The sequence below is a fragment of the Numida meleagris genome, chromosome 7 (genome assembly GCF_002078875.1).
Source record: "Numida meleagris isolate 19003 breed g44 Domestic line chromosome 7, NumMel1.0, whole genome shotgun sequence".
In the NCBI taxonomy this organism is placed as follows: domain Eukaryota; kingdom Metazoa; phylum Chordata; class Aves; order Galliformes; family Numididae; genus Numida; species Numida meleagris.
Window position 1 is genome coordinate 19,647,856 of NC_034415.1, and position 20,240 is coordinate 19,668,095.

Here is a 20,240-nt window from a genome sequence, read left to right on the forward strand (position 1 = left end):
GGACTAGAGCTGCTCTGTTGCCTTACCCAAAGGGAAATAAGACTCCTTATGACTCAGGAGATGGACACCAGTGCCTCACCATGTGCAAAACAAAGTCTTTATTCAACAACAGGGAGTAGAATAGGAACATCTTGAATCAACAAAGACAGAAACAAGAGGCAGAGTGGTCCATGAAGCTCTCCAGGCTCTATATCAAGAAAGGGTAGGTGCCCTCCCGGCTAGACCTGGAGAAAATGGGATTGCTATCACAAGTAAAGTCCTCTGCTCCGGCTGAACAGAGTATTTGTCTCCAGGAGATGTGGCACTAGCAGCTCCACACAAGCCACCCAGAACTAAAGAAAACCCAGGGAAGGGTTTCATCACTTCCAGCTCTGTGGATATGGTGTGTGTATGTGAAAGGACTCAGAAGTTCTAAAGGAAATCCACGTGCGGTGGCTCCAGCAGGAACAATGCAGGTAACTGCTGTTCCCTGGGTCTGCTTCATGTTGGCTCATCTCTGATATGGATGCATTGAAGCAGATTTGATGTTTGTTTTTATGCCGCTTGGCATCTTTCCTGGAGAGAGAAAAAATAAAAATAAAAAGCAGTACAAAATCAGTACTAAGAAAGTTAATTTGCTCAGGAGCGCAGAAAGAGCACAACAGTCCTACCCAACCCACTCCAGGCGCCACATCATGCTTATTCCTACAGCACCCTTCAGCTTATGACCTAATACAATAACTCTCTCCTACAAATTAGCACTTTTCTTTGTTGAGAAATCTCCTTGACATTTCCTGCCAGGACCTATGTCCCCTTGCTAGTTCTATCCTTGCTCCATCTTAAGACTTTCTCACAAGGCTCCTACAGGAGAGTGGAACACATTCAATCTCATAGAGCTTGCTATCAACAGCCTTGACGTAAGAGCGCAAACTGATCCCCACTCTATCCCAGAGAGACAAGCACAACAGGCTGTGCCCTCTTCTACACAGCATTATATTTATCTTAACCACGTCCACCTCTTGGGCATTATTATTTTTTGCTGATACCAATCACACATGTGAATGTGTTCAAAGACACAATGCCAGCAGCTTAGGATAAGTGCACAGTGATAGACAAAACTAAGATGATCAGAAAAATAAAAAAAAAAGATAGTGATTAAAGATCCACATGGAGGGATATTCAAAGAACTCTCCTTCAGAAAGTGGAACGTGTGCTCAAATGAGAACAGAAAGAAAATCTGGTAACTTCTGAGAATTGAAACTAGTGCAGCAGGAAAAGACTTAAAGAACAACAACTATCTAACAGAATAAAAGTGTTCAACCTCTCTCAAACACATCTAAAGCAGGTCATAGCCTGCAATGAGTTGGCAGGTAATCTGATACCTCTTCAGTGTTTGCTAACAATTAGAAGAGAAATACTTTTACATATTATTCCAAAAGGAAGAGTGAACAGGACTGTATGGTTCACCCACATCTGGATTACTGTGAGAGTTCCAGTCCTCCCAGTCTTGAAATTACATAAAGTGCCAAGAAGAGAGACAAGAATTACCCAAACTATATTAAATTTCTCACAAAAAGTTATATTAAGCAGAGTCAGCTGAGAAAAAAAGAAAGAAAAAATGGACCAAGGGAAGAGGACATAACAGACTTCCAATGAGTGAAAACCAGTATGGAGAAGGTAACTGACAAATGATTATTCAGTTATTGAGTATTCTCACAACACAGATAAAGAGGAAACATCCAATGAAATTATCAGGTAAACAATATAAAAAAAAGGAAATTATTTTAATCAAAACATTCAGTAATGCTGTGGGACATATCGTCAAAAACCTCATAGGATTCAATATTGTAATTCAGAAAGGAACTGCAAAATTTATGGCTTTAACACCCACTGGTCTCAAACCAAGCTCTGGCTTAAAACATCCCTGAATAACAACAGCTAGGGGTGGCTGTCAGGATATACTTTGTTCTTACACTCTTTCAGCCTCCACCATGGGCCACTCTCGGGACAAAGACAATGGGATTGACCTTTGGCCAAACAGTACAGCTCTTATCAAAAGAGGTGTGGTGGTTACACAGGCTGGACAAGTGCTCTTGTAAGCAGCGCACACAACTTGAAGTACAGAAGTCATATAAGATGGGATGTCTTCCCATCCTGGAGACAGTGTTTGTGGGTGCAGCCAGAATCACAGGGGCCTTCTTCATTTCCAAATCACAGCGGAAATTATTTTCTAAATACATAATTAACTTAGGATTAATCTCGTTGCTCAAGTTCATTTCTGAACAATGTAGTCATTATACAGGTAAGAAAACACCAATTAAAATATCCGATATCCAAAATCTCCATTAGTATGAAAATAAGAATGACAATACAGAGTTAGGCCTGCAGGTCCCCCAAGCCATATCCGTTTCTGACAGAATTTAGCAGAGGACACTGATGGAGGAACACTAGAACAGAGCAAACATGCAGAATACTCCCTCGGTTCCAATAAGTTGCAGCTCTGGGACTTTGAGTCGGAGATGGTGTCTTCAGTGTTATTAGCTATTGATGGATTTTTCATCTAGAAATTTACATATCTACTATACACTTGGACAACGCATCTCCCTTTTGTTCCGAATCTATAGGCTAATATTTTCATTGGCACTTTCATCGATCCTTCTGTACTCTGGGAAATTCCAGGCTCTTTCCTTATACAATTTGGGATTTTATAGGCTTCCATACCTTCTACCTCCAGGCTATGCCCAGTAGTTATCCTCAGGATGAACTATCAAAACTTTCTGAAGTCTTCCTTCAGAAGCCCCTGTGAAAGCCTCTCTGGACCTTTGAATGTTGTCACTCTCCCCTGAGCTTTTCCAATTCTACTATAACTTGGTTTTTTGTTCAGTTTTTCAGAGATCATAACTGTGCTTAGTACTGCAGATGTTGGCGCCCAATGGATTTACACAATGATCTAGTGACATTCTCTGTTTCTCTGTTCCTTCCCTAGTAATTCCTTACTTCGGTTTATGTTTTAGCTTCAGCCAACATCCAATTAATGTTTCTAAAGAACTATTATATAACGTATCAATTTTCCCAAATACATGTAACTAGGTTAGAGCCTAGGTACTGCTCAAGTAAAGTCAAATTGCTTTTGCTCAGGTGTTTCACCTTAATACAAATGCAATCTACTAATATTAAGTATATGAAATCCTTCTGTGGCTCTTTACAGACAGCTTTCCCCAGCCTCCCCCACCTTAAATAATACATAGATCCCTACAAAATACATTGTGATCTCTCCACACTGAACCCGACATTCACTAACTTTGCTATTAAAGAGGTACTGTAGTGTGAGTTAAGAAGCTGAAGCTGGATAGCTGGGATCTACTTCAAACTCTGAGACAATTTTAAGCAGGTATTAATCCACTGTTACACCCTGACTTAAATCCTTATGGCCAGAAAAGACTCTCTTACTTGGTTATATTTAAAAAGTGACTGAAGAAGGATCTCTACATCTGCATTCACCTTTCTTGCTCCCCACTTTTCAATCACTGTCAGATATGCAACGTATTTACCTGGCTGCCCTGCTTGTGCCATCTGCACTCCTGCCAGCATTGGCTGCTGCTGAGCTGGTGCACTTGACATTGGCACCTGCTGCATGCCTGAAGCCCCTGCAATGATGGCACCAGCTCCTGGTTGACCTGACTGGACAGATCCTCCAGAGCCTGGGGGTCGCCGGTTTGACAATCCTTTCCCAAAGGCCACAGCTGCTACCAGTGCATTGGTATCTGTAGGGTTGAAAGTCTGCTTGTTCTGTCGTAATCCTGTGGAAAAAAAATTTTTTTGGAGCATTCTGGCAATGGAGTCCAAAAATTATTACAGCTCATCCAGAATTTACTTTTTTGATAGTTTGCTTGGCACGTGCTACTCAAGGAAGGGGATCAGAAGAAGCCAACACCTCCAACCATAAGAGTGCCCCCCAAAAACGCTTTTCCATGCTTTTGTTTGTGCTCATCCTCGTTTCCCATTCTTTAGGCTCTCTGCTTTACTTATTTTTTCCACTGCTCTCAAGCCTGCTGCTTTGACCATGTACTCCATTTCCACTTCAGTGACATACCTCCACTTTCAGATTCACGTTCCTCCTTACTGATTTTCTCCAGCAGATTTGAGCACATTTTATTTAGACTTTGGATCTGTTTCTGCAAAATAAAAATCATTAGTAACCACCAGGATACTTCCAATGCCATGCAAGTGAGCAAGGTAAAAGAACCATCTTTCTCTTTTTAGAGCAACCAAACACAAACGTTTTGGTAGCAGAGACTGGATAGCCCAGTTCCAATGCAAGCAGGAGGGCACCATTGGGGTGTTATAGCTTTTGCCTTTCTTTGACTGGTCTGATAGCACCTCCTGTGAGCAGGCAGTAAGCTGGATACCCTTGTTATGTGAGGTTTGTAACCCAAACCTCAGCTAGGGCTATCTGGAGAAACCTCAGGCAGAAGAGGGCATACCAAAAAAGAAACCTGTTAGTTATAAGCTCAAAGAAAACTGAGTTACCAGGCATCTTGAGCCCTAGGTCTAAGTAACAGAAGTATCAAACTCTTCTTCACCTACCTGTGCTCCATCAGGGCTAATTCGAGCTGCATCTGTGATCAGTTGCTTCTCCTGCTCCTCCACCTCTGGGTCAGGCTTAGTTCGCAGATGGTCAGGCACGACCTCATGGCTGAAGACTGGTACGCGCCCCTCTGTCTGCCGCTGCAATATTGGAGAACCCACACTCAGGGCCCCCTTCTCCAGCTAAGCCCTCAGGCAGCTGAAGAGCAGAGCACAGGCCAGGATACTGGGACAAGACCCACTGGAATGTTGTGGGGAAACCTAGGCCTGGGGAGCATTAGGAAGTTTCAATGATTTGTCTAAGAATTTGCACTGTGTCTGTTTGGTCAGATCAACACACAGGAATCTGCAGTCCCATTTGCTGCCTGACAGTATGGCCAGAGTCAGTTGAAATGCTTTCTCACTCAAGCAAAGAATATTGCCAGTGCATGCTATGGGTTCTGTAATGTACCCCATGTTGGTCAGAGGACAATCAGTGCAAATTTAGATGCAGATGTCAGACAAACTGCACAGCAATGACAGAGAAAATCAGGTAAGGCAGCCTTCCAGTTACACAGTGAGATACCACCTACTTTGTCCCTGAGTTCATGAAAATAATTTATTTAGGAAGGGTACATCCTGTGAAGTATATCCACAGCAAGTATTTGAGAGTGAACCCCCACTCCCTAGCAAAGCAGCTCCAAGGAAGAACTACACCCAGAGCTGCGCAATGTCAAAGCACAAGGAACGGCAAACTGAAGCAGGTACATAACAGATTGTGATACTCCAGGTCCAACATTCAGTGGGAAGTTTCTTACCATGATCTCCTCATCACGGTCTGGAGACAGCACTAAGGGTATGATAACCTGGTTTCGCAATAGTGGGGTCTTCTCATGCTTTAGCACTTTATTTAAAGTGTTCAGCTGTCCTGAGAGCAACGCAAAGCTGTCCAGAACTGAAGGCCTGGGAAAGAAAAGAGAACAGAATGTGGAAACAGATACCACAGATGGCTTTTATCTGTTCCTCCTTCAAATATCTGGGAATCGAGGAAATAACATTATTCTTTATCCAAACAGTAAGGAGTAAAACCTAGAGCTGAATGTGGAGGTGCGGACAGATTCCAGACTCTACACACAATGCTGCAAATAGCCCAGGGACTTTACAAGTACCACTGGAAGCTGCAGTTGTTTGGGATTTCAGTAACATACACAGGAATGATGCTTTTGTTATCACTAGCTCTCCCAGTGAAATTCTAAAGCAAGGTCTCGGGACACATATTCACTCCTAAGCAGTACAAGCCAGGAGAGACAGTATTTATAGCTTGGCTATCAAGACTAAGGGATAATGAAGCAAAATAGTGGATAATCTTGTCAAGAAGGTCCCCTTCAGTTTGCTCTCTCTGGTGACTTCATCACCTATAAATGCTGTCTGTGAATCTTTGCAGCAGAAACTTTAAGACACTGCATAGTTTATTCAGCTGTAGATATATCATCCTTATGTTCCACCAGGAAGAGAACACCACCTTTCAAGTCTCTCAAATTGTCTGAGAAAGCATGCCAAACCAGCAAAACACAAGCATAGGAACTCAGTTTACAGCAGAACCAGAGAAAGCCAAAATGATCAAGAAATGCAGAAAGAATGATTGCTCATTTCACAGTATACGTGGGTCTCTAAAGATATTTTTGTCCAAAGAGTGAGTTCACTGCAGATGCAACTACACTAGTTCCCATAAAGCACCTAGGTTCAAAGGTGTTGGTATGACTACTACTACACAGTGTGGAAGAAATGAATTTCAACTGTTTTGTCTGGTGGAAGACGTTCAGTGGTTCCTCCAACACTAACGTGAAAAGCAAAGGTAAGCCTGCTGACAATAGGTTAGTGTTTTGTAATCATACTTTTTGAATAGAGTCTGAAGGAGCTTCAGCAAAGATCAGTGACAGTGCCCTGTCTCTGTGAGAAGCCTTACCATGTGAGTCGATCATACTCATTCTCCAACTTGTAGATAAAACTGACCAATGAGTTCTTCAGGTCAGCCACCTGGCTGATGAGTGCCTCCAGGGTCAGCTCCAGCTGCTTCTCCTCTCTCTAAAAAAAGAAGGGAAGATAGGGGCGAGGACAAAGCTTAGCACCTTTCCAAGGACCATGGAGATCCACACATATGCATCCACACTCCACTCTCTCCTACAGAGATACTCCAGGGGAAGGAAACAGAGACCCTAGAGATTAAATTCCTACATTTTCACACTGACCTCATCTCCTTGGAAGGAACACTTAGGAAGGGACTTGTACCTGAGCCAACCCATGGCTAGCTGTCATTTTTAAGATCTAGATGAGTGAAGATTATGCATCACTTACATAAAGCAAAGTCATCAAAGTTACCTTGCGCCACCTTTGTGAGTTATTCATGCTAACCCAGCTCAAAGCAGATTAGCATTCTCTGAACCCTTTCTGACAGCAGACACAGGCACAGCGATGTCTTCACCCAGCGCAGCCATTTGCAAAATGAGCACCGGATCCATGGCCTAGAGACTCCAGTTTCTGCCCTTACTCTCATTTCTCACTTTCTTCCTGTCCAAGTGCCTCTTCCAGCTCCTAAAAAATTCCTTGTCCCTTACCAACTGTGGAAGGCACTGCAGTGACAGACTGTACACAGACACACGCAAAGCTCACGTCCTGCCTTTTGCTCTGGTGCACTGCTCAAACAACCTTTTCCCCCAGCTGAGAGGGAGTCTGGTGACATACAAAGCATCAGGACAGGGTATCTGTTGTCACATATACCACAGAATACCTTTGACTCTTTCAAAAACCTTCTAGAACCTTATCTATTCTTACTTATTCATTCAACAGAATTGCACAAAATATAATTAAAGCCCCAATCCTAATGAACTGCTAACGTAAGTCAAGGACCGTACAACAATAATCCATGAGGAGGGTGCGACACAGCAATACAATTAAATAATAGAAAGGGAATGCTGATTGGGAAAGCAGATGAGGTGACTCAGTCTGCTTGCATGCTTGCTGTTGGGTTCCTTGTGCTGTTTAAACAAACTGAACTAGCATGAGATCACCAAGTATCTTCCACGTTTAAGAAAATATGAAATTATTCTATTTATAGTCTGACAAGACTATAAAGGCTTTTTTTTTAGAAACTGCTGATGAGACTTCACTACCTTAGAAGAAATGGCTGAATAAATGTGGCTAAAATCCACTCCCAATCCACGGTGTGGATTCACAAAGCAGACCAGGGGGTTACAACTCACAGCTACAGCACTGCAGCTCTTGTCCATCCTGTGATTGGACTAGTCTGTTCCTGTGTACTTAAGAAACAAGTCTAATGCTGGCTGTGTACACTGTTTGTGCAGGATGAACCACTGACTGCACTACGAGTTTGGCTGGGAGCCAGTATCTCACTGCAGAGGAGGCAGGCACACACAACTAAGACAACTGGTCTGGCCCATTGCCAGTGCTTATCCAAGAAGCCCTAAAGACAGTGAATGAAATGACATTGCACACACACTGTGCAGTAGTGCAATCTGAGTCTCCTCCTTTTGTAGGCTCTCTCCAGAACCATGAAAGTTGGAAGCAAGTTTAAGCACTACAAAGCACGTGTGCACCAAGACCAATGTTTCAAAGAAATACTCTACCTCTCACAGACATAAGATACATTCAAGTAGCACTTCAGGGAGTCTGTTAACAATACTGAATTGTCCCAGGGTAATAAAGATAGGACTTAAGGGAGGGACTGCTGAAGGAACTCCTGATATGGAATGACTGTTTATCCTGAGTTTCACCTTTACCTCCCAAAGTGATGCACGTGGCAAAACAAAGAGAAAAAAGAACAACCCTGGCTTTACACGCTGTCATGGTTTTATGATTTTTCGTTATCAGTATTCCACATCATAACATCATGTAGTGCACTGGGAGTTAAAGAGTTAATGGTCCAGTTTCATGGATCATGAATAGTTCCAGGTACCTGGTTCTCAGAAGAGAAGAACAACTACATCTGCCAGAGGACTGCTCGCTGTTCTGTTACCGTTTTCCATTCAAAGGGAAAGATAAAAACTGTTCACATATCATGAGACGTGCCCCTTTTGCTCTTGGCTCCCCTTCTGCTCGTCCCAGCAGCATCTCTCTCCCTAGCTGTCTCACCGCCAGCATTAGATTAAGGCCTTTTTGGTTTTTGGACACTCTCTCTCATTTTATTTGAGTTTAGCTTCAATTCCAATTATATTGTATTATACTGTATTATATTGTGTTATTTTGCATTCCAATATCTTATTTAGTAAATTAATTTGTTTCTCCTCAGATCATTGCCGCTGTTTTGTTTTTAGGCCCATCTCTCTATCCTTTCCCTTTTCCTGGGGTGTGGGTCCATGGGTTCCACCGCCCCATTAGTCACGGAACCAGGCCAAACCTGCCCGTAAACCGTTGACACACACACACAGTGACATTCTCTGAGCTGATACAATTACCACTCAGAAACAAGGTCTAAGGCCGCGTCTCAAGTACTGTGCTCAGTTTTGGACCCCTCACTATAAGAAAGACACTGAAGTCCTGGAGCGTGTTCAGAGAAGGGCAACGAAGCTGGTGAGGGGTCTGGAGCACAGGCCTTATGAGGAGCAGCTGAGGGAGCTGGGATTGTTCAGTCTGGAGAAGAGGAGGCTCAGGGGAGACGCCACCGCTCTCTACGACTACCTGAAGGGAGGTTGTAGTGAGTTGGGGGTTGGCCTCTTCTCTCATGTAACTAGTGATAGGAATAGAGGGAATGGCCTCAAGTTGCACCAGGGAAGACTCAGGCTGGACATTAGGAAACATTACTTCTCTGAAAGAGTGGTCAGACGCTGGAATGGGCTGCCCAGGAAGGTGGTGGAGTCACCGACCCTGGAGGTGTTCAAGGAACGTTCAGACATTGTGTTGAGGGATATGGTTTAGCAGGAACTACTGGTGACAGGTGGACGCTTGGACTGGATGATCTTGTAGGTCCTTTGCAACCTTGGTGATTCTATGATTCTAAGGATTATCTGAGGGTAACCCAGGAAAACATCAGCCTGAGGCTCAAGAATTTAAGGAAGTCAAAGCAATAATGGGATTTATTAGGAAAGCAATGGACAACTAAACATTACTGTGCCATTGTATAAATGCATGCCTCACTTGCATCTTGCATACTGGGTGTTGTTCTTGTCTCTACATCTCATACAGATATAGAATCATAAAGGTTGGTAAAGACCACTAGGATCATTCAGTCCAACCACCAAACCATCCCCAGTGACCATGTCCCTCAGTGCCATACCTCCACGTTCTGTGAACACCTCCATGGACAGTGCCCCCGCCACTCCCTGGGCAGCCTGTGCCAGCGCATCACTGCTCTTCTGGAGAATAAATAGTTCCTAATATCCAACCTGAACCTCCCCTAGCATAACTTAAGGCCATCACCTCCCGTCCTATCACTGTGACCTGGGAGAAGAGGCCAATCCCCAACTCACCACAACCTCCTTTTGGAGAGCTGCAGAGAGTGATGAGGTCTCCACCGAGCCTCCTCTTCTCCAGACTGAACAATCCCAGCTCCCTCAGCTGCTCCTCATAAGGCCTGTGCTCCAGACCCCTCACCAGTTTCGTTGCCCTTCTCTGGACACGCTCCAGGGCCTCAATGTCCTTCTTGTTTGAGGGGCCCAGAACTGAACACAGCTCTCGAGGTGCAGCCTCGCCAGCGTCAGTACACAGGGACGCTCACCTCCCCGCTCCTGCAGGCTGCGCTGTGTCTGACACAAGCCGGGATACCATCACCCTCCTCGACCACCTGGCCACACTGCTTTCACCCCTCCCTGCAGCCGCCCCCTCGGCTCCTCCGCGGCCCAGCTCACAGCCAGGATACCACCCCACAGGCGCGCGGTGGGACCCCGGGCCGGCCTGCGGCTCCCCCCGGCCCGGCCCAACTCAATGCGATCCGGCCCGGCCCGCAGCCTCTCACCTGCATGGCGGCGCGGCCCTGTTGCTACGGGAGCATTCCACTTCCGGGTCAGGCGCGGAGGAGCGGGGTCAGAGGGCGCGGGTCAGAGGGCGGGGGGCGGGGCCGCCGGGCGGACATGGCGGCTGCCGAGAGGCCCGAGGCGGAGGTGAGCGGGAGCGGGTTGTAGGGCGATGTTATGTGGGGTTGCGGCGCCCCTGGGGTTGGGCACTGCTGTGGAGGGGTTGGGGGCTGTCGCAGTGCCCGGCCCGGGGTGATGAGGCGCTGTGCTCTGCGCGCTGCAGGTGGAGGAGGCCGGGCACGTCTTCCTCTTGATGAAGAAGGACTACCGCATCTCCCGTAACGTGCGGCTTGCCTGGGTCCTCAGCCGGCTCCACCAAGTCATCTGGGCTGTGCCCGAGCCCGAGCTGGTGAGTGGGGGCCGGGGGAGCGCTGCAGGGATGGATGGTGGCCCCATATCTTGGCGTGTCCTTTGACTTGGCGTGGTGTCTCTTGCCTGTCATTCGCTTCTTGTTGTAGTTGAAATCAGAAAACGAGCTGGATGTGCTCAGCATCCTGCCCAATGGATGGCAGCCGGATGAGCCCGTCCAGCCCCGGCCCTACCTCCTGGTGCCCTCCACACGCGTCACCTTCCTGGCCCGCCAGTACCGCTTTGTGATTGAGCTTGATCTGAGTCCTTCCACTGGCATTGTGGTGAGTCCAGGAGCTGCCTCGTAGGGGTGTTCTGTGCTAAAGGACTGGGCTTAGTTCCCCCTGCTGAGAAGGCATATATCTCTGCATTAGTTGTCACATCTGCAGAGGTCCTGCGTTCCTGAGGAGTAAAGCAGGCAGTGCTGCTGGCGACACAGCCTTGCAGTGGATCCTGTTTCCCTGCAGAATGTGTGGCCTTTGCAGGGACCATTCTGATGTAGCTGCTATTGCAGGAGACTTGTACTTGTGTCTTTGTAGGGGGTACAATGAGACTGCTGATTCTGGAAGATATAAAAGCTGTTTCATTTACCCCGTGCAGTCCTACAGGCTTGGAGCACTGTGGCTGAGAGCTTCACAGAGGGAAAGGTTCTGGGAGTGTTAGCTGGCAGCTGGCTGAATGCGAACCAGCAGTGTGCCCAGTGGCCAACAAGGCATCCTGGCTTGTATCAGACTTAGTCTGGTCAGAAGGACCGTGGAGGTGTCCCTGGAGATTTTCAAAAGCCATGGAGATGTGGCACTGAGGGATATGGTTCCTGGGTGTGATGGGGATGGGTTGACGGTTGGACTAAGTGATCTTAATCATCTTTTCCAATCTTAATGATTCTATAATTCTCTTCTGTTTCTGTAGGATGACTCAACAGGGGAGATCATTTTTGATGAAGTGTTTCATGCCCTTTCCCGATGCTTAGTGGGGTTATTAAGACCCTTCCGTATCCCTGGTTCAGACATTATTTATCAGCCCGAGATCTTTGTCACCATCCAGGCGTACTCCTCCATCATTGGCCTGCAGTCCCACCAGGTAAAACTCAGCCTTGCCCTTGGCATCTCGTTGTGTCAGCAGCTCACTGTGTTGGTTTCCTGTAAGCCCAGAGGAAACTGGGGACATCTGTTAGCTGGGCTCGGATAACTGGGGTGTTGTAGTTTTGCTTCTTTAAAATGTCCAGCCTGGTGTGATAGAGAAGCGTAGGTAATGAACTTCTCTTTTCTGAGAGGAAGCGGAGGTTTCTCATAGGAGAGCGGGGCCCTTTGGGGATCACCGCCCACATGCACTTCTCAGAGCACAGTGAATCTTTGCCCTCATGACTATGGCGTGTTTTTGTTGGTGTTGTTCTGTTTGTTTTATTTTAATTTCTGTTGACTAATTCATTTTGGCCTATTGTAATTAGTTTGAAGCATTTCAGGAAGAGGTGTCCAAAAGTTTGTCTGCCTGCTTCAGCTCTGCAGCAATGGTTTATTCAGTGATAATCTCCTCTTCATACAAACTTTGTTCCCTTTTTGCATTGATAGGAATATGCTTCTCCTTAGTGGAGAGGGCAGCCCCCCAATAATCTCGCATTTACTTGAGCTAGGGCAGGTCTTAATAAATTGAAGTTTGATCTATCATGCCTGTGAGGTTTTTGAAGTTTATTATTATGTTGTTCTCTTCCATCTTACAGTATTTTCATGTTATTTTCACTCTTCTGGTGTTATATCCTCTTTGCCTCCTTGTTCTGTGATACCTGGTTTTGGCAGATTGCCTATACAGTCATGCCATAAGTAGGAGCATTGTGTCAGTCAGCATGGTGAGCTTCTGTGAAGGCAAGCTCCCTCTGTCACATCACTCAGCCTCTTCTGTAATGTCCAGTCTAACTCCTTTCTAACTCCTTTTTCCTTAATTTCAACATATTGCTCCACTGTCCAGCCACTTACTGGAAGATAATCGGATCATTCAGTAGGTAAGTTAGAAGAAACAGGTCTTCTTTAGAAACGTCAGACACGAGTTAATGCCTTCTAATAAGGATCCCATATTAATTTTTCCTAGAAGATGGCAAAAGAGTAGAAATCTTTCACCCAAGAGGAAAATTTCCCCGAGCTGTGAGCATTGCTACAGGTGCACTGCGGATGCCACAAAATTCTGCTGCATACAGGCAGTTGGCCCCAGGCAGGAATAGTGCCAAAGGGGCCTGTGCTCTGCTTTGTAAGGGACATGTCTGAACTGTGTTCGGTGTACTGTTTCAGGGGTTGGTACTGTAAAACTCTTTGGCTGATGTGTGTCTCCCTGGGTCAGGTACTATTCCAGGGATGTCAGCTGGATGAGACGAAGAGAGAAGCCTTTCTGCACCAAGTTTACACACAGCTGTGTGCCTTTGAGAACAAGGTGGCGGAGATGCTCCAGCAACAGTATGAACCCAAACCACAGGTGAGGATGGCAGAGGTGGCTGGGGTTTCTTGGCTAAACAGAGATCTGCACTGTGAGGCTTTGTGGATGGAGTGGCAAATAGAGTAACACTGTTTTAAGTCTGAAGAAGGAACAGCTAAGGAGTTTGTAAGAGAACTTTGTGGGATCTAATAATGAGAAATGAACACTGAGGAAAGCAGAACCGGTAAGTGTTTAGGGGAAGGACTAATGAAAACAGCTACCTTTTCCCCAATGATAACAATAAAGTGCTTAAATAAAGTGTGATAAAGCAGCCCGATGACTTTGATATCTTTGAACAGACTGTAGGATGTGCTTTCTGTCTGAAGAAGTTGGTGGGAGAGGTGATTACACTCACATCATTTGTCTATAAATAGCTGTGAATATGTCCTTGGCCATTGTTGCATTCTTGAGTGAAAATACTTCCTTGTTACCAGGAAGAAGAAACATTAAACTGAGTACACATCTGGTGCAGTTTCTAATGCTCCTTGAAACCTTTGGCAGATGTTGCTTAGTAGCCAAGGATGTAGGTGGCAGCAAGTTAATGACAGTGCTACAGAAGTAGCATTGGAGGAAAGTAGAAGTGAAACTTTGTAGGGATTCAGAGTGTCTGGATTTCTCATCAAGATCATCTCCCTGATCTTGGAAACAAGGAATGTGAAGCTTACTTTATGGTACTTCCATAGTGATCTAGAGTCAGAATCATGTCCATGAGGACCTTTCCTGCAGTCAAAGGCATTGTTGGCCTGATGGTGGTTATTTAGTCCTTATTTAGAATTTTTTTTTTTTTAACCCTGAGCCCAAACACTAAAAAATAGAAGTCTCAATCAGGTGAGCAAGAGTCTACTGGTGACCTCTTGCAGTTGTATATCTGCAGTGCTTAAAATCTCATATTCAAGTTGAAATGTTTGTCTTTGAATGCTAAGACCATCAATCCTGGAACAGGAGGAGGATTACAGGAAGTACATAGCTTTCCTGTGTGCACAGCTGGTGTTTCTGCAGTGCTTTGTAGCATTCCTATGTGCTGCAGTTTTTTTTCTCATAGTCAACTACCCTATAACTCCTTCCATGCAAATGGAGGTAAGGGACGCGTTTGCAGGCCAGAGAGACTGGCAGGTCCTGCCACAGGCTGTGAGGTGGAGGTGGGAGGCCCCAGGGGAAGGGCAGCAACTGAAACTTTTTTTTTCACTTTTGAAGTTGCATTAGCTGGATTGTTGTCAACAAGTGGCTGAATTGAAGGCATCCAGCAAATTAAAGTGATGGATAGCCATGTTTTTTTGCTCACAGTGACAGACTGCTCCCATTTGTGCAGAACATAAGTTTCGTTTGTTCTAACTTCTCCCAGTTTCAGTCATCTCTGTAGCTTTGCAGGGAAGGGTCTCATCCATTCTCTGCATTAGCAGTAAAAATGAAGCAATAGTTTATTATAGGGTTGAACTGCCAGTGCTTTCTGGAGATGAGGAGACTGTGTACATAGTAGGTTCCTCACAGCTGTAATTATACAAATTCCAGGCTTTGCCTGGGGAGTATTTTTCATAGAAGATGCAGGCAAAGCCTACCTGCATTTGCTTATGCCAGCACTGCATAACCAGTGATGTCTGAACAGAGTTAAGCGTGTAGGCACTGGATTGTGTCTTTACAAAGCTCCTTAACCCCCTCTGCTGCTGTTCTTCATAGGTGAGACGTAGCTGTCTCAGTGTATTCTGCATTTCTGAGCTTGAGTAAATGCTGAGTAGCTGCAGCTTCTATTAGATTACAAGGAAAATTAGAGATATTGAGCACCTCAAATTGGGTACTGCTGTGCTCCATGAAGAAGCTTGAGTGACTCCAAAGTGTCTCATCTTTCCTGTTAAAAATCAGCATATGTAGCAAAGCTCTGAGCATGTTGTCCCCTCTTCCATCCCAAGCACCTTTGCCTAACTGTTGTAAGGGAACCGAGTGATTACAAGTTGGAAATTAAAGCTAAAAGTGGAGTCTGTTGAAGTGCTCCAAGGCTGTGGTACTGTGGGAATTGCTAAACTGAAGTCTGTTCAGGAGAGCGGGGCATTATGATGTTGGTGGTTTTTTGTTGTTGTTTTTTCTTCGTCCTTTCCCAGGTGGATTTATCGCCCCTGAGCCAAGAGAGCCCTGGTGATGTGCAGGAGCCTTCTGGGAGGAAGCCCAGCGTGTCTGTTGTCACTGCTGATGTTGGCCTTGTCAGCATGGTCCGACAGGGAATCTTGGCACTGCAGCTGCTACCCTCGAACTCCAGCGCAGGTTGGCTTCATTCAGGGTGCCTAGCTGTTTGCAGAGGGCTGTTTTCCTCCTGTCATTGGCTCATGCATTTTGTGAAGGCTGGGGCGTGGACCCTTCTGTGAGCCATTGGTGGGAATGGGGAGGAGAACAATACTGCTCATGTACCATGCATCAGCGTTAGGGAGTTTGGGAGGAAGTATAACTGTGACTTTCGCTTGGAATAACTCAGTGTGCAGAGCCAAGCCCAGGCTGAGTGCTTTGCTATACCTACTCAGGAGGTTTGCCAGCCCCAGAACACCTTGGAGGCTCTTGGTGTCAGTCCCAAGGCTTTTTGTGTTAAGACAATCCTAAGGTTTAGGTTTTTTTTCTGCCCTGCCTAAAATTTATCCCTGGTACATGTACCAGGAGAGTGGTAGCTGTTTGAGATGGAAGATGCTCAAACACACTGCCTTCTCTACAGGTATAATAATAATTACGGATGGTGTGACTAGTGTTCCTGATGTGGCTGTGTGTGAGACTTTACTCAACCAACTCCGAAGTGGCACCGTGGCCTGCTCCTTTGTCCAGGTATGTACGCTGTTAGCAGGGGATGTGAGAGCTGCTTGCCTGCCAGAGAGAGGAAGATGAGTTTCTGTGGGTTGTGTTCACCTCTCGAGGGGAAGGGAGGACTTCTCTGCCTGTCTGAACCCTTCACTTGTCCTCTCCCGTCTTCAGCAGTGCTATACTCTCTCATGCCTCTTTTTTATCCATTCCTTAGGTGGGCGGTGTCTACTCATACGATTGCAGCTTTGGCCATGTTCCCAATGTGGAACTGATGAAATTCATTGCCATGGCCACTTTTGGTGCTTACCTCTCCACGTGCCCTGAGCTGGATCCCCTGAGCCTGGATCTGAACGTGTATCACAAGGCTTTTCTGCTGTACTCCTTTCTGCGTACTGGGGAGTCCCTGAATCCAGAATACTACTGTGGTGAGAATTGTGCATATCCTTCCAGCAAATGAATGTCTTACAGCATCAGTCATTGGGGTGACTCCCTAAGCTTGGTAATGGTGATATTCCCCCTTGGCCCCTCTAGGCCATTGTGAGTATTATGGAGGCAAGGAAAAGACAGTGATTTGTGTGATTTGGCAAGAATGCTGCCTTCCCACACAAGCAGTGTTGTGTGCTTGTGCCTGTGTCAGACAGAGGGCCCTGAGAGCGCTCATTATCTTGGCCCTCATAGAACTCCATGCCTCCTGTAGGTTCTGAGCACTATTGGACCATGCAGATGAATCTGTGGCTGCCCTCCTTGCTCTAGGAATTGGGTGGACTGGGGAAAACTAATGTCCCATTTTGCACCATTCCTCTTTCTTTGGACTTCACTCAGTAAACTGGGAACTTGGAGTGGGTAAGAAGCTCTCTTCCAAGTTTTCCTCCACACTGGCTAGCTCACAGATGGGGACATCCTGGCAAGCTTGTCTTCATCAGACTTGCACGTGGCAGTTTGGATTGAAAAATGAGGCCCCTGAGTACCACCCCAAATGCCTCTCTTAGTTGTTCTTATGTGGTATACGTTAGTGCCTGAACGTATGCCAAGAGAGATTAGTTACTAATCAAACACTGAAACACCCGTTCATGCCTGACTGTGATGCTGGTGCCATCTGTGCTGTCTGTAACTTGCCAGCAGAAACTGCATACAGTAAAAAGTTTGAAGAGAGCTGGCCTGTGACTTTGAAATGTTGATTCTTAAAAAGACCAGATGCTAGTGGCTTAAACTTAAGGCTTCCACATCCTGATACCTTTTAGAAAGTACCTAAAAGTTCAAGGTTTTCCAGGGAAAGGGGTAAAGGTCAAAAGTTTCCCCTGTAGCTGTTGCAACAGCAGTTCAGTTCCTGCCTGTCCAGGCTAGACATGCAGCTCTGTTGCGTGCCTTGTCACAAACACTGTTCCAAAGGAAGCTGAGCTGACACTCCACCCTGCCTCTCTCCCAGACCCCTTGGCCGCGCTTGCGGACCTGTTTGCTGTGTTGCAGAACCAGGAGTGGGTGTGAATGGTGCCTGAAGAAGCACTGTTCTTCAGGCTTGTGGATGTTCAAAGCAGTTTCTGTACAGCCCTTCGGGAGAGCTGTTGCTGTAGGATGAGGAGCAGGGGAGCTGATCCTTCACAAACCCCGTCTCTGTTGTTTGCAGTATCACAGCACAGACTGTTCAATGAGCACCTGGTGTCTGCAAGCAGCAACCCTGCTCTGGCAATGAGGAGGAAGAAGCACACTGAGAAGGAGGTGCACGCTGACCTCGTGAGCATTGTCTCAGTCCGCCTGCGTGAGGGCTACAGCATCCGTGAGGTCAACATCACAAAAGGTGACTGCACTGTAATGGGGCCTGGAGGCTTGGACAGGACTGTGTTCCCAACTGTGCAGAGCACAGTGCAGGCTCTGCCATCTCAGCAGTGCTGATTTTATGGAGAAAAGAACTGTTTTCCCCAAACTGTGATTCATTTGTGTTTGATGACCAATTGCATGGCACGAGATTGCTCAGGGTGTTTGCACAGTTGTTGCTTGCTTGGCTCATCCTCCGTTGGCTCTGGATGTTGTTTGGTGAACATGCTGATCAGGCAGAACTGTGATTAATACCAAAAGAACACACAAGCATCCAGTGGTCCATCTAGTCTGCTAGAAATTGTTATGGCACCTTGAGAATTAGCCACTAACTAGGGGACTGCAAGGGGCTTGAGTATCCCAAGTAGTGCCAGTAAACTGTACCTAACTTTCCATCCCTGGCTGTGACTAGTGCCATAACTGAAGGGGAGATAGGAAAAAAATATATATAAGTTATGAATTGCGAGCAAGGGAAGAAAATACTAACCTTCACGATGACCAGCTCTGATGGATGGGGATTTTAAACACAGTGTAAGCGTGTAGAACATAGGGTGATCCAGTGTCTTCATTATCCTCTTTGGGATATTAGTACACAATGCATTTTATATCAGAAAATCGAAGTCTGTGATACAATTTGAAAATTCCAAACATGCCATGTTATGTTTTCTATGACTTTATTGTGGTCTGCCTTAAGATTGTGCAATTTGATTCCATGCTGTGCTTGGAAGACTGTCCCAGAGCTTCACAGCTCTTTCTCAAGCTTCCCTTCTAAACTTGCTCAGACCAAATTAGACCTGTGTGACTTTATTATCCTTAATTAACTTTATCCTCCTCCAGCATTGTATTTATTTAGAAATAATGCCTTTCTTCTTATAACCTTCCCTTTGGCAGGTTAAGCAAGCCAATGTTTTAGGCTCCTTTTGCAAGGGCAGGCTTTCCATTCAGTTTATTTATCTTAACAGCACTTCTGTTTTTTTTCTTTTTTCCAGTTTGCTGTTTCTTGAAACAGTTGATAAGAGCATTGTAAATGTGGTTTTTGTCCGTTCCTTGTTCTGTAGTGCTAATATTTCCCTGCTTCTAAGGCAAAGTACCCTATCTGATAGACCAGGAATCACATGGTTGCATTACATTGTTAGCTCAGAAATGCCTGTGCCTTTTATACACCTTTGCTTCCAGTTGATGAGTTTTACGTTTTATGGATGTTGTTTTTGTTTGCTTGCTTTTCGGTAGTCCTTAAATGTGCTGCTCTTCAGATAATAGTACTTTTAAATTAATCTCAGTCTATTGCTGCAGACGAAGTGGTCAGCTCACTGATGACTGGAAATTGCAATTCTTCTGGCTTGATTTTTTTTTTTTTTTTTTTAACAAACAGAATGAATCTAAACCAGTTCTGGGGGTTATTTGTTTTGTTGTTGTTTATTTGTTTTGGTGAAGATTACTGGCAATTAGTTTACATGGGGTAATTTCTACAGTTGGTCTTCAGGGAATACTCCAATTTCTTGTTTGGGGAGTTTTCTAATAGCATTAAGATTCTACTGAGGTTTCTTGCTCAGACAGCTCTTCTAGTAACATCTGCAGATTGTGTTCACCAGTCTGCTAGGTGTGGCAGGAGGTGCTTTCAGTAAGTCCAGACAGATTAGGTTCATTGCACTCTCCTTTTCTAGGAAGGTCCACGAAATATCTGACAAGTCAATTCCTGAACAAGCTGTGCTCACTATTATGTCTGTTGTCCTTCTATGCACCACTTCACTTACAGTTTGGAGGACACTGGAGAAACAACCTTTCTGTTATCTGGCAGCAATGGTGAAGTGCTCTTGGTGATGGTGAAGTTCTGTAGAGAAGTGCTGGAAGAGGCAGCAAGTGTGAGTCATTCAGAAAGCAGTCAGCCAAATTCACATTGGACCTTTTTGCATGAAAATGTAGCTACAACCTCTGGCTCAGGATACCATAAAGCAGCAAATTTCTGGGCTCTGGAAAAATGTGTCAGAAACGTCAGCATATGGTTAGCATGCTCCCTGCACTTTTCCTTAAGTATCTTCCTGCCTTCTGTTAGCTGCTGGATGTGAGTTGGTTGTTTCTAGAAGAGCAGAGAAGCAGCTGTACTGAGTTGGTGTTACCTTCAGAAATGAATAGCTAAGGGCAGCTGTGTGGGGAGGAATAAAAGCAGGGTAGGCATACTTGATATCCCCTGCCTCATTTCCTTTGTCTTCCCTTTGAGTGCACTGAATCTGTTTGCAGCTCAAGGGCTCCCTGAGCCAAAACCAGTTTGTGTGT

At 45.6% G+C, this 20,240-nt stretch overlaps 2 protein-coding genes across 9 annotated transcripts in view; one reads left to right on the forward strand and one right to left on the reverse strand.

Moving 5' to 3' along the window:
* On the reverse strand, window positions 76–10,592 carry MED8 (mediator complex subunit 8). The gene is made up of 7 exons (XM_021404291.1): window positions 10,514–10,592; window positions 6,512–6,630; window positions 5,364–5,508; window positions 4,567–4,707; window positions 4,073–4,154; window positions 3,531–3,779; window positions 76–555 (listed from the first exon to the last, which is right to left on the reverse strand). The coding sequence occupies exons 1-7, from the start codon at window positions 10,517–10,519 to the stop codon at window positions 491–493; spliced, it is 807 nt and encodes a 268-aa protein (XP_021259966.1). The 5' UTR covers window positions 10,520–10,592; the 3' UTR covers window positions 76–490.
* SZT2 (SZT2, KICSTOR complex subunit) overlaps window positions 10,569–20,240 on the forward strand; it is a 54,441-nt gene continuing 44,769 nt past the window's right edge. For all 8 annotated transcript variants that reach the window (XR_002441043.1, XM_021404281.1, XM_021404283.1 and 5 more), the window contains exons 1-9: window positions 10,569–10,658; window positions 10,795–10,920; window positions 11,030–11,203; window positions 11,829–11,999; window positions 13,248–13,379; window positions 15,473–15,632; window positions 16,072–16,178; window positions 16,369–16,579; window positions 17,779–17,949. Coding sequence is in view for 7 of the 8 variants with exons in the window: in XM_021404281.1 (XP_021259956.1) it covers window positions 10,629–10,658; window positions 10,795–10,920; window positions 11,030–11,203; window positions 11,829–11,999; window positions 13,248–13,379; window positions 15,473–15,632; window positions 16,072–16,178; window positions 16,369–16,579; window positions 17,779–17,949 (1,282 nt within the window). In the remaining variant the exon portion in view is untranslated. The remainder of the gene's footprint in view (window positions 10,659–10,794; window positions 10,921–11,029; window positions 11,204–11,828; window positions 12,000–13,247; window positions 13,380–15,472; window positions 15,633–16,071; window positions 16,179–16,368; window positions 16,580–17,778; window positions 17,950–20,240) is intronic.

Coding starts and splice junctions, on each gene's coding strand:
- MED8 (XM_021404291.1), bottom strand. Junction 5,509..6,511: donor GAGTATGATCGACTCACATG/GTAAGGCTTCTC, acceptor TTTCTTTCCCAG/GCCTTCAGTTCTGGACAGCT. Junction 556..3,530: donor GGCACAAGCAGGGCAGCCAG/GTAAATACGTTG, acceptor TTCTCTCTCCAG/GAAAGATGCCAAGCGGCATA.